The sequence below is a fragment of the Emys orbicularis genome, chromosome 1 (assembly GCF_028017835.1).
Source record: "Emys orbicularis isolate rEmyOrb1 chromosome 1, rEmyOrb1.hap1, whole genome shotgun sequence".
In the NCBI taxonomy this organism is placed as follows: Eukaryota; Metazoa; Chordata; order Testudines; family Emydidae; genus Emys; species Emys orbicularis.
Window position 1 is genome coordinate 316,384,729 of NC_088683.1, and position 13,872 is coordinate 316,398,600.

General features: G+C 41.0%; 1 protein-coding gene across 1 annotated transcript in view; it reads left to right on the plus strand.

Moving 5' to 3' along the window:
• POSTN (periostin) overlaps positions 1-13,872 on the plus strand; it is a 48,719-nt gene that overhangs the window by 13,130 nt on the left and 21,717 nt on the right. Inside the window, exons 7-12 of the mRNA XM_065407014.1 lie at positions 2,436-2,577; positions 6,751-6,963; positions 7,500-7,634; positions 8,598-8,746; positions 9,341-9,477; positions 10,676-10,806. Coding sequence (XP_065263086.1) covers positions 2,436-2,577; positions 6,751-6,963; positions 7,500-7,634; positions 8,598-8,746; positions 9,341-9,477; positions 10,676-10,806 — 907 coding nt within the window. The remainder of the gene's footprint in view (positions 1-2,435; positions 2,578-6,750; positions 6,964-7,499; positions 7,635-8,597; positions 8,747-9,340; positions 9,478-10,675; positions 10,807-13,872) is intronic.

Below are 13,872 nucleotides of genomic sequence, written 5' to 3' on the forward strand. Positions count from 1 at the left end.
GCTGGGGCACCAGGATATTATGGAATCTTTCCAAGCCTCTCCCTCACTCTCTTCCAGAACTGAAAGACTCTCTCATTTGCCTTCCTTTCCTCTGATTTCTCTCATCTTTTCTTCCTTCTATGGAAGAAAGAGAAAAGTTAGAAGCAGCGGAGAACAGAGAGGGCCCAGCAGACTCCCTCTTTGTAGCATGAGGAGGTGAGAAAAACTATGGAAGGTGTGTGAAGTCAACCCTTATATAGGGCTGCTTTTCTTATTTCCTGGTCGGTGGAGTCATATACGATGTCAAAATATAATTGTGCTGTTATGCTCAAATGACAAATGGGAGACATTCATGACAAGATGTAACTATAATTCTTATATAAACCCAGACATCTTAATATTAAAGATAGTTTTTTTAAATAAATTGGCTTAGAGATGTTCCCATCTGTTCAGCAACGTATCTCAAGTACACTTACACTGTTCTGTAAATAACTATATTAATCTAGATAACTTATTTCAATGTTTTATATTGTGACACTGGAATTAGTAGGTTCTGTATGAATGGGCTTATTTAGTCTGCAGAAGAGAAGAGTGAGGGGGGATTTGATAGCAGACTTCAACTACCTGAAAGGGGGTTCCAATGAGGATGGAGCTAGGCTGTTCTTAGTGGTGGCCGATGACAGAACAAGGAGCAATGGTCTCAAGTTGCAGTGGGGGAGGTCTAGATTGGATATTAGGAAAAAATATTTCACTAGGAGGGTGGTGAAGCACTGGAATGGGTTACCTAGGGAGGTGGTGGAATCTCCATCCTTAGAGTTTTTAAGGTTCGACTTGACAAAGCCCTGGCTGGGATGATTTAGTTGGGATTGGTCCTGCTTTGAGCAGGGGATTGGACTAGATGACCCTTTGAGGTCTCTTCCAACCCTAATCTTCTATGATTCTATGAACTCAAAACATGATAATCCCATTGGTCTGATGAGTTCCAGCTTAGGGCAGGTTTTCAACAGGGCAAATCAAACATCAAAAATGTTAGCGGCTCAATTCAGCTATGCCTCCAAAAGTTCTGGAGTAAATCCCAAACCCACTGAAGTCTAACGGCACAGCCCCTGTCAACTTCAATACAGCACGGATTTCACCCTGGTGTTTATCTGCACTTGTCTGGATGTAGCCAAACCTTTGTATCTGAACAAATGGTGTGAAAATCGTATGCTTTCTTGAAAGACTCCTAATTCTTTCTAGTATCAACTGGACCAAAGCTACCTATAAAACAGCCTCTCAATATATTTTTTTCAGTATACCTATTTATCTGAGCATGGACAAGCATATGGGCAGGGGGGGGACTTAAAATAAGCAAATTAAGAAAACTTTTTTCTTTAATCAGAAAAGGGTTGGCTTGATTACACTTTTAGGACAGGAATTGAGTTAGTTCATATTTCATTCAGACTGATTCCCACATACCTAGTTTCCAGGAAGTAAAGATGAACCCCTATTGAGGTTAGATATTTCAATCCTAGTTCATATCTACTGTGATTAGATACCTTTCATCATTAATGTCCATTAGCCAATCTGAACAAAATTGAAGGAATTAAACCATGTAAACATTATGGCTAAATGCATTCTGATGCCTTAGGAAGGGTTAGGAAACAATGTACTGTACAACAACACATAATTCACTAGCTGTATTATGAAAGATTTTTTACCTTCTTCAGAAGTATCAGGTCTTGGCTTCTATTCCAAAGGTAAAACAGTGGATTAGATAGACCATTGGTTTCATCTGCTATGGCAAAACCTATGTGCATATGTTCTTCAAGGCACTGAACTTTTTCAGGATTCTTTGTATTCATTTAACCTAAAGGTTTGTATATAGAATTTCACTTATTCCGCTTTATTTAAATTTACTATTGAGTGTTTTCGTGTGGTGGATGAATCTAATGAACTACATTCAGAACTACATTCTGATTTGGACTGGAGTAAATCCAATCTATCTCAACTGAAATCAACAGAGTTATGCTACATTTGAATCATTATAAGTTGTATCAGAATTGGGCTCTTTCTTAATATCTGCTAAAATATCAAAGAAACTCAGAAGACTGAGCCAAGATGTTTCCCTAGAGTATTTAGTTTTCTACATTTTGTTTCTGTAATTTTACTTCTGTAAACAGTCTTTTCTCTGAAGAATATTATAATTAATTTCAACATACCACTAAGATATCTGGATACAAATCCTAAAGTGCTAAATCATAATATTGTATCAGTTGCATGGAAACTATGTGCCAAATTCTACCTACAGATTAATATACAAGAACTTCCACTGTTCTCAATGAGAGATGAATGTGAGCATTCAAGTGCAGGATTTGACCCTCTGAGGTTTCGAAATTAAGGGTTTTGCTTTTCTGCACCCATAAGTTTAATGTATTTGAACAATGTTCTCAGTAAGCAATAAATTTCTTTTCTAGGCTGCTGCCATTACATCTGGTGTATTGGACACACTTGGAAAGCCCGGCCATTACACACTCTTTGCTCCTACTAATGAAGCTTTTGAGAAACTTCCACGGGGAGTCTTGGAAAGGATCATGGGCGACAAGGTGGCCTCTGAAGGTACATCAGTGATTTTGTATATGGGAAAATGTGAAAATATATCAAACATAATCAAATCAGGAATTAGCAACAAAGGGATTATAAAACCATACACATCTCTCAAAAGAGTGATCAGAAAATTATAACTGTTTGTATTTATTTAATGGAAATCGACCTCAGCTTTATATTCCAGGGCATCTGGATCTGGGCTTTTGCCTCAAACGCCATCTCAACTATAGCTCTTTCATAGTAAGGGTATATGTATTCTATGGGCCAAATTCTACTGTGTAAACTTTTCAAGGGATTGTCTTATTTTTTTACAGAGCACAGTGGTGCTGCAATCCTAATTCAGCCTGTTGGGTACTACTGTAACACAAAGAAATAAAAAGCACAGACAATTTGGTCTGTGAAATGCTATGCACATCTATGTGCTGTGTTAAAAATAATAATAATTACCAATAAAATAACCTTCAGTTCATTTGAGAAGGGTACTCAAGACAATTTGATTTTACTTCCACAAAAATGTACACTGGTTCCCAATCCCACAGGGATCCAACATGTTGTTTATGGGTAAATTTTTCCAATGCACCTAAGTGATTCTAGAAACCTACTTCCCATGGACTTTCATGGAGACCTAGCTGAGTCACAGAGGTGCTTTTAAAATGTTTGCCCTACATGCTTTAAACTGGATATTCCTATCTCATGCAGGCAGAATTGCCATTGAAGTTTATGGAAGCTATGCCTGCAGGCCCTTTACTGACAGGCATCAATTGGAAAACAGAGCAGAATGTGCTGGGCCAGATCTACAGGTGGTGTAAAGTGGTATAGCTAAATTGACTTACACCAGTGGAGGATCTGACCCACCATTTATTAATGAAGAAGAATCATTTAATGATGGCTGTACAGTGCATTTTAAATAATGGGGCAGATGCCAATTTTCTTGTCCTACTTATGTCTGTGGTGTGTAAGTGAAGGTCAAGAAGGAAGATTGTCTTCAGTTTGTCTGTGCAACTATGGTTTCAAGACAATCTAATTTTAATCCTTTAAAAAGATGTTACCAGTCACTGAACCCCAGTCCTTAAGCGGATTGTATGGCTATTACATCACTTTCCAGCACATTTATCTGCAGTGGTCTGATACTTGGGGATAAGAATCCTTTAACAACCAAGCTGTCAAAAGAAAGACTATGCATCTAATGCAATCAACATTGGTTAAATGCATGCATAGCTCATAAAATTTACTTTCCACAGAAAGGAAAAGGAAGTCCCATTAGAATCATTATAGTTGTAAGTTACAGCTAACATCTGTCCTTCTCATTAAGAAAGGGCAATTGCTATATACTGTACTGTAGGAGTCAGAGTTTCTGTCCTGCTTTAAATTACCAATAAATAAATAAATAAATAAAATAAAATAAAAAAGCCAAGGGATTCAGAATAAGCATTATGAGCAGGATGTCTGAAAGAAATCTATGGAAACTATGTTGTAAAGACTGAGACTGCAGTTTCTGCATGCACTATGCTGCATATTTGAGGCATTTTAAAGGTGAACTGCAAAGGGCACTTTTATGCCTTTTGGTAAGTTCTCCTTTACAAAGATTAAAGATGGTTCAAAGTTTTCTTCCCAAACTAAAAAGCAAACAAAACAAAAGTGGGGGGAGGGGAATTTAGACATATCAAGTTTTGATTTCATCTTTTCTTCTGGAGCATTCCTTGGAGGATTGGAATCTATGGGATGTTTCCTAACAATTTATTGAAGCGTGTGTAATCTTTCAAAAATACAGGTTTTCTCCCAACTGTTTGTGAGGAGTAAGATATTAAAGCAGTAAGTTAGTTTATTTATCCAATTCTCCAAGAAGTCCTCCAGCAAAAAAGAAAGAACTCAGGACCTGATGAGGATGAGGGAGGCAGTCTGGGGCCTGTAACAGTCACCTGATTCTCAGAACATAAGAACATGAGAATGGCCATACGGGGTCCATCTAGCACAGTATCCTGTCTTCTGACACTGGCCAATTCCAGGTGCTTCAGAGGGAATGAACAGAACAGGTAATCATCAAGTGATCCATCCCCTGTCACCCATTCCCAGCTTCTGGCAAACAGAAGCTAGGGACACCATCCCTGCCCATTCTGGCTAATAGCCATGGGTGGACCTACCTCCATGAATTTATCTAGTTCTTTTTTGAACCCTCTTATAGTCTTGGACTTCACAACATCCTCTGGCAAAGAGTTCCACAGACTGACTGTGCGTTGTGTGAAGAAATATTTCCTTTTGTTTTTTTAAACCTGCTGCCTATTAATTTCATTTGGTGACCCCTAGTTCTTGTGTTATGAGAAGGAGTAAATAACACTTCCTTATTTACTTTCTCCACACCAGTCATGATTTTATAGACCTCTATCATATCCCCCCTTAGTTGTCTCTTTTCCAAGCTGAAAAGTCCCAGCCTTATTAATCTCTCCTCCTGTGGAAGCTGTTCCATACCCCTAATCATTTTTGTTGCCCTTTTCTGAACCTTTTCCTATTCCAATATATCTTTTTTGAGATGGCGTGACCACATCTGCATGCAGTATTCAAGATGTGGATGTACCATGGATTTTTAAAGCAGCAATATGATATTTTCTGTCTTATTATCTATCCCTTTCCTAATGATTCCCAACATTCTCTTCACTTTTTTGACTGCCGCTGCATACTGAGTGGATCAGGGCAGATTTGTTCTGGTCCTGGACCCACATAATTTATAGTAGCCTAAGGATTGCTCTATCTTGTGCTAGCTAGCTATGGTCCCTAAGGGAACAAATGCCAGTTATTAATCGGCAGAGCTCCAGTTGACCCTTGTTATGACCCCAACAGCGTTTGTGCACTCTGCTGAGGGTGAGGCATTAGGAATACTCTGTCACGTTAAACAATCTGCAAGCTCCCCTACTCCAGGAGAATTCTCATTAGGGCCAGATCAGGCAACTTGCCATCATCTGAGTGGCATAAAGTGGCAAATGCTGGAGGGAGGGAATCTGGGCTGATACTTGGAATGTAAAAAAATAACCAAGAAAAGAGAAATTTTTGAAATCTCATAGAACTTCTTTATGCATCATAAAAATGTGATTTTTTAAAAATTGCTTTTGAGTTCACCTATAAGAATTTTATCTTGTCTTCTGGGCACCACACCCAGAAGACTGGACTCTGAATCTCACTTCTCCAATATGTACCAGAACCCCCTCTTGTATATTTGACAACAAAAAGGAAGAGAGCTCTGCTGGGGCTACACACCTGTGAGCTGAATTCTGTCCTTCATCGTACAATGAAGGCAGCAGGGTTGCCCATGGACAGAATATGGCCCACAGTGTTTTCAGTATCTGCAAAAAGTAAAGAACTGAAAGTAGCAGACAGTCCTGTAACACCATCTTTAAATTCCTCCACAAAGTTCAGACCACCTAGGTTATCCTCAGCTCCACATGTCTAACAGACTCTCCCCAATGCCAGCAAGTAACCACATTTCACACTCCCTTCATTTTACAGGGAAGAGTAAACATCTGTGTCTACTACCAGCCTCTCCACAGACTGGTTGCAGATGTTTAGTGACTGACAACTAATGACACTGGTGTATCTGAAGGGGTAAGGCCACTAGCTAGAAAATCCTCTCACTGGATCACTAGCAGGAGGATATTTCTTGGAGGTGCCCTTTTTCCCATTATAAAAAAGAAAAAAAAAGGAAAAAAGGAGAAACAAAAAACCCCGTGGGAGCTACTAGAACCAAATAATGAACAATAATAATAAAAGCTGAGGCTTGGTTCTGAATACCCAATACAAAATATGTTGAGTTCCACCAGCAACCTAATTTTACCCATGACCATTAAACTATATCCTCTGGAAATCTAATTAACAGACTAGGATGTATTTAATGATGTCATGGGAATCACTAAAAAAAATTCTTAACCATAATGTGCTATAGCAGTCTGCACGTATGAGTTCTTTTACAAATAACCCTATTTTCAGTGACCAGAAAAAAGAGTTATCTGTACAGCCATTAAGAGAATATTATATTTTGTATTTTTCAAACTTGGTATGAAAAATTATGGGAAATAAAGATAGTTATTCAAAGTTATATTGTAACAACATTAATTCAGTCAATGCATTAAATTGTTTTAAGCAATCCTGTTACAATCAAGTGCCTATACATGGACCTGTCTCTTCTTTTCTCCATAGCTCTCATGAAGTTCCATATTTTAAACACTCTTCAATGCTCTGAAGCCATCATGGGTGGAGCAGTCTATGAGACCTTGGAAGGGAGTACAATTGAAGTAGGTTGTGATGGTGAAAGCCTGACTGTAAATGGAGTCAAGATGATAAACCGCAAAGACATTGTGACAAGCAACGGTGTTATCCACCTCATTGACCATGTGCTGATTCCTAACTCTGGTGAGTAACTGACATAGGCCTGGTCTACACTACCCGCCTGAATCGGCGGGTAGAAATCGACCTCTCGGGGATCAATTTATCGTGTCCCGTCAGGACGCGACAATCGATCCCCGAATCGACGCTCTTACTCCACCAGCGAAGGTGGGAGTAAGAGCCGTCGACGGGAAGCCGCGGAGGTCGATTTTGCCGCCGTCCTCACAGCGGGGTAAGTCGGCTGCGATACGTCGAATTCAGCTACGCTATTCCTGTAGCTGAATTTGCGTATCTTAAATCGACACCCCCCCGTAGTGTAGATGTAGCCATAGTTTCATGTATGTATCACAGAGATAAGGAATGTTGACTACAAGACATTCTCCACCTGAGAATCTATACAAGCCTGTTTATTGAGAGGACCTGTGTGCACACCTCCTCTGTACCTTATCCAAACCCTCTAAACCCTCTTGTATTGAATTGTAATTTGTAGGGAGGGCAGTCGCTGAATCAAGAAAACTAATTAACAGGCTAAAATTAATTATCTTTTCCTTTATCAATTGCAGCCAAGCAAGTTATTGAGCTTGCAAGTGACCAGCAGACCACCTTCATAGACCTTTTGGCACAGCTGGGATTGGTTTCTTCTCTAAGGCCAGAGGGACAATACACTCTGCTGGCTCCTCTGAATGGTGCTTTCTCGGGTAGGTAGCCTTGGAGGGGAATATTCCCTCTTTCTGACATAGTGTCAAAAGCATCTTTTCTGCCATTATGGTTTTCTAAAACAAACTTTTTTCCCCAGTCTATGTTTTGAGACTGCAAAGAATTGGCACAACTGAGAATAAGAGATTCTTTGTCCTTTTCAATATGCACAGTGGGTAAAATTTACCACTATGCAGAGAGACCGCAGAAGACCTATGTGCCACTTGAGTCTTACTTAAGCCTACACAATTTATTTTATTCAGTATATTGAGAACCTCTTTATTTGATGGGAAAAGTAGAGTTAAAATAAGATGCAAAACGTACCCTAATGCTTAGCAGGAGAGCTGGATGAATAATGTAATAATATATTACAATAAATCCCCTTAAATTCACTTGAGTTGTTGTCAGAACCCCCTTTATTTACTGTCCAAGTAGTTTCACACAAGCACATTTGTATTTACCATGATGTTTGAGCAAAGAGAAGGTGTCACATATGTATGTGTCAATACACATTTGAATTAGTATTTGCACTAGAAGTGGCCACATGGCCCTTCTGAAAGCTCTTTGTGGATTTGGTAGTCATCCAATCAGAGATAAGAAACAGCTCCATATGACTTAGATGTCACAACACAGAGTGAATTACAAATGGTGAATACTCAAAGCAATAGTTACAACAAATATTTTACAAGTAATCTAGAGGTTAAAACATGCCTATACATAAATCATCTGCCAAATATCTACTAAAGAATTAGAAGCCTGTTTACAGATCATTTGTAATCATAAAAAGGAGTTAATTTCATTTCGGTGAATAGTTTCCCAATTTTATTAAGTCTAAAATGATTGATCTAAAATGTAAACAATGCAAAAAGAACAAGTATTTTCATGATACTCAAACATAGTGTGTGCAGTGAACCTTACCTGAATGAAGGAATCATTTATACATTATTGTCTAAATGATTTGGTAGATGACACTTTGAGGATGGACCAACGCCTTCTTAAACTGATCATGCAAAACCACATTTTGAAAGTGAAAATTGGCCTCAGTGAGCTCTACAATGGACAGAAGGTGGAGACCTTGGGAGGAAAACGACTCAGAATCTTTGTATACCGCACAGTAAGTGAATGAGGATTTCCAAATCCTGGGGCAGTGACTAATAAAATCTATCCAAAACCTGAAGCTGGAGAAGGATGGAGCTCACTCGAGAAGACAATACTATTGGTGTTATAAGAGAACTCACCATTGAAAGTCAAAATTACCAACAGTTACCACACCACGGTACAGTAGAGAGGTCTTTGATTTTGACATATTATGCAATTAAATTAAATTAAACTTTGGCTGAAATAGATGAATGAGTGGAAAACAAGAAGATGGCTTCACAATTTGACTTGAGATTAATAATAAAAATTTCTAGTTTCTGAACAGCTAACAATTTTTTCAAGTGACACAAGTAATCAAGTTTCAAACTATTTACGTATTCATTTACCACATCGTTTGCTTCCTTTTGCACATTTTATTTGAAAAAGGAGGAACAAATAACTTGCCAATGAGAAGTTGGAGAAATTCTATTTTTAAATTGTAGAGGCTACAGAGGAGTTCATGTTTCAGGCTGATTACAAAAAATATGCTTCACTAATGTCGCCATGGCTGTGGCATGGACGCTGTGACTATAATGTCGGGTGGTTTGTCTTGTTTTTTCTTTTATATCAGGCTGTATGTATTGAAAATTCATGCATGGTAAGAGGAAGCAAAGAGGGAAGGAATGGTGTTATTCACATTTTCAGACAGATCATCAAACCAGCCGAAAAGTCACTGCGTGAAGTGTTGAAGAATGATAAGCGCTTTAGGTAAGCAAAAGGTTTTCATAGCATAGAAATCTCTCTATGGATTGTGGTTATGTCTACACAAGAAATGCTACAGCAGCACAGCACATACTATAGTGATGGGTTCTTCGGTCACTGTCGTCAATCCACCTCTGTGAGAGGTGGTAGTTAGGTCAATGAAAGAATTCTTCCATTGACCTAGTGGTTTCTATACCGGGGCTTAGGTCAGCTTAATTACATCTTTCAGCATATGACATTTTTCACAGCCCTGAGCAATATAGTTAAACTGATCTAACTTTGTAGTCTAGACCAGCCCTCGATCAATATAGAGTAGAGCTGCTCTGAAAAATCAAATTTTGACAAAAAATGGTAGGGTGGGAAATGGATTTCTTTCTCGATTTTCCATGCAGGTATATTTTATAATACCAGAATAGTACAGTGAAGCTATAGGCTCCCATTCTGGGCAGCAGTCTAGCTCTTTCATGCCATTCCAGTGACAATAAGGTCCAGAACCCAGAACTCATTCCCTGCTGGTAAGTCCTCCAGCACCAGAGCAGTGTAGGGCTGGTGTAATAGCTTTACATGGCCACGCATGCTCAGCTACTGGCAAGATGTTCACAGGGGCTGGGACAGTAGGGGAGCAGAGAGGATGTGTCTAGAGTGTTTTCAATAGGACTACTTCTCATGAGTAAGTGTGGCTACAGCCTGGGGCCTTAATTTTTCTCAAACCCTAATCCCTGTACACAACTTGCCTGTACACAGGGTAGCCTGAGTACATACTCTAGTATCCCATTTAATGAAGTACTACTCCCTTGAACTCACTTATCTTACTATTATCTCCCTCTTCCCTTTTATCTACTGCCCCGGGAGCATACAGTCTTCCTCTCCTTCTACTTCTCCACTGGATTCTCATTTCTGACTGCTCCACTCCATGAACAGTACTTGTATCCAGGTCACCAACATCCTCCTCTTCCTCTACTCCCTTCCTCTTCAGTCTAGCCATTGCTCTTGACATATTCAATGACTCACCACCTCCTCCACTCTCCCTCGTCCTTGAAATCATTGGGAATAATTGCAGAGTAAGGTACTACACAGATGCTTAGAAGTGACAGGAACTAATTAAGCAAACTTTTGTGTGCTGATGTTGCCTGCAAAATTCCTTGTGTAAACAAGTCTTTGGGAACTGGACCATAACTTAATGTGTGCTTTTTTTTCTGATTAGCATATTCCTTAATCTGGTGAAAGAAGCCGATTTAGATGATGTTCTATCACAACCTGGAGAATGGACTTTGTTTGTCCCAACTAATGAGGCCTTTAAAGGCTTGACGGATGAGGAAAAGGAAATACTGAGAAGTAAGTAGCACAAGAATATTAGAAATGTAATTAACTAGGGGTGAAATCCCACTGAAGTCTATGGGAAAGATCCCAATGACTTCAGTGGGGCAGGATTTCACCCTAAATGTTTAATGTGCCTGAAATCTGCGTGCTTCATACTCCTAGGATCCACCAAAGACCCTGTCCCTGCAAGGAACTCTGTGTACCCCCAGGCAACGGGATCAGAGTTTATAAGCTGGCATCCCTCCTTTTCTTTTCTTTCTCTTCCCCTGCCTCCAGCACAGCCATCTCTGCCCTCACCCTGCTATTAGAAAAGTATATCTTCACTGGATCCTTGCTACTTTTGCTACTTATACCACAATACTTTGCATTTATATAACGACTTTCAAACAAGGCTCTCATGGCACTTAAAGTAGCTTTTTTAAACCCCACAAGGGATGTACACTGCTCACTTCAAACACTACTGCAGTCGGGTGCGTTGTGGCAGGGTACAAAGACTTTGACCACTTTGTACCTCCCTGGGCAAAGGCCAGAAACAGGTCCAGTCCCCTCACTTTACATACTGGAATTCAGCAATGATACCAGGGTTAATATCTCATATCCTATGGAAAGTTCTAGAGGATCTTTAATGAGTGAAAAGAGTAAAGATCAGAGCCATAGTGTAAAGCTGTGTCAATCAATTACACCCCATCCTACATCTCCAATCATTCTGTCACTTACTCATCCAATTGCTTCAGTTAAGAGCTACACCATAACTTATTATTATTTGCCTCAAAGGCTGAACTATTCCACAGGAACAAATCTACTTTGTCATGTCCCTCTAAATTCATTAGAGAGATAAAGTGGGTGAAGTAATATCTTTTTATTGGACCCACTTCTGTTGGTGAGAGAGAGGAGCTTTCTGGCTACACAGATTGTTTAGCATAAGCAGTTAACACATCTTGCAAGGGACCATTCAAGGTTAAGTGGCCGATTAACACCTCTCCAGTCATAGGGAGGAAGGGAAAAAAAGCTGGTGGGTAGGAGGGAGGTTACTTGGGTTATAGATTGTTGTAATAAGCCTTAAATCCAGTGTCTCAGTTCAGTCCATTGGAATCTAGCAACGTTATGAATTTAAGCTCCCGGGCTCATCTTTTGAAGGTGTTGTGCAGGTTTCCTTTGAGGATGAGGACTTAAATGTCAGATATACAGTGATCACTTCGTGAAAAGTGTTGATCCAAGGCATAGACGACTCGTGCCTCTTGATACTGGGGCGGCACAATCTAAAGGGAAGGACACGTGACCACCCCACGTGTCTCCTCTGCCCAGCGACCTCCCCGCCCTGTGCCCAGCCTGGGGCTGCTGCGCGCTCTCTGCCCCACCAGACTTACCTGCAGGGGGGAGGCGCTGTCCTTCTCCTGCTGCGCCTCCCCTCCCCCATACGTTTGGCCATTCTCCCTGCTGGCAGCTGGGCCCAGGCGGGGAGTGGGAGGGAATTGCTTCTCACACTGGCTGAAAATGGCCTCTCTGGGTTGGTGACTCTGTGCAGCACAGCGGCTGCCTGAGAGAGAGCCTGACTGGGGTGGTGGCCTGCCCCGCTCCACCCTCTCTGTTCTCCGCTCCGGCCTGGCTGCCGGGGACAACAGCAGAGCGAGCCAGAGCCCCACCTCCCCCCATCCCTGGCAGCTGGGCATGGGAGGGGAGCAAAAGGGCTGGGTGGGCCACTGCCACATCCAGACTCTCTCAGGCATCCGCCACACTGCACAGAGCAGCAACCTAGCTCATGAGAAGCAGCTGGTCCCACCCCTTCAGCTCCCCGCAGGCCAAACAGAAATCTGCGGGGGGGGGCACTTGACCCCACATACCCATCCTACGCTTTGCCTATCCCCAAAGGTAAGATGCTGGTTTTGTTTTTTATCATTTTTCTGTATTAACTACTTATGCTAAACAATCTGTTCTACTGTGTGTTTAGCTGTCACACTCTGAGTACACTTCCCAGATCTGAAGAAGAGCTCTGTGTAAGGGCTTGTCTACACTAGGGCCTGGTCCACACTAACCCCCCACTTCGGACTAAGGTACGCAAATTCAGCTACGTTAATAACGTAGCTGAATTCGAAGTACCTTAGTCCGAACTTACCGCGGGTCCAGACGCGGCAGGCAGGCTCCCCCGTCGATGCCGCGTACTCCTCTCGCCGAGCTGGAGTACCGGCGTCGACGGCGAGCACTTCCGGGATCGATCCCAGAAGATCGATTGCCTGCCGCCGAACCAGGAAGTAAGTGTAGACGTACCCTTAAAATGCTGTAACAGTGCAGCTTCTCCACTTTAGCACTTCAGTGAAGATGCTACCTATTGATAGGAGTGGGTCGCCTGTCAGCTTAGTTAATCCACCTCCCCAGGAGGCAGCAGCTAGGTGGAAGGGAGAATTTTCCCAGGGCTTAGGTCGATTTAATTGCACTGCTCAGGGGTGTGGATTTTTCACACTCCTGAGTAATATAGTTATACCAACCTAATTTCCTACAGTAGACCAGGCCTAAGCTCAAAAGCTTGTCTCTCTCACCAACAGAAGTTGGCCCAATGAAAGATATTAACTCAACTACCTTGTCTCTAATATCCTGGGATCAACATTGCTACAGCAACACTGCATATAACAATCTAAGTCCATTGTCACTCTCTTTAATTCACTACTTAACTTTTCACCCAGCATTTACTTCTCCTATTTTCTGCCATTATTTTCACTCTGAGAATTCATATAAAGCCTGGATCCCATTGGATTTTTTAAATGGCTTAGCTTTCTGAATTTGTTTAATATACTGCAGACTGTTCAATATGATCTCATTCTAGCCATAGTGGGCTTGGGACACCATTACACTGTTATGTTACTTCTTATCAAACTGTCTGTACTGAGCTATCTTGATTATCACTTCAAAAGTTTTTTTTTTTCTCTCTTACTTAATTGGCCTCTCAGAGTTGGTAAGACAACTCCCACCTGTTCATGCTCTCTGTATGTGTGTATATATATCTCCTCAATATATGTTTCACTCTATATGCATCCGAAGAAGTGGGCTGTAGCCCACGAAAGCTTATGCTCTAATAAATTTGTTAGT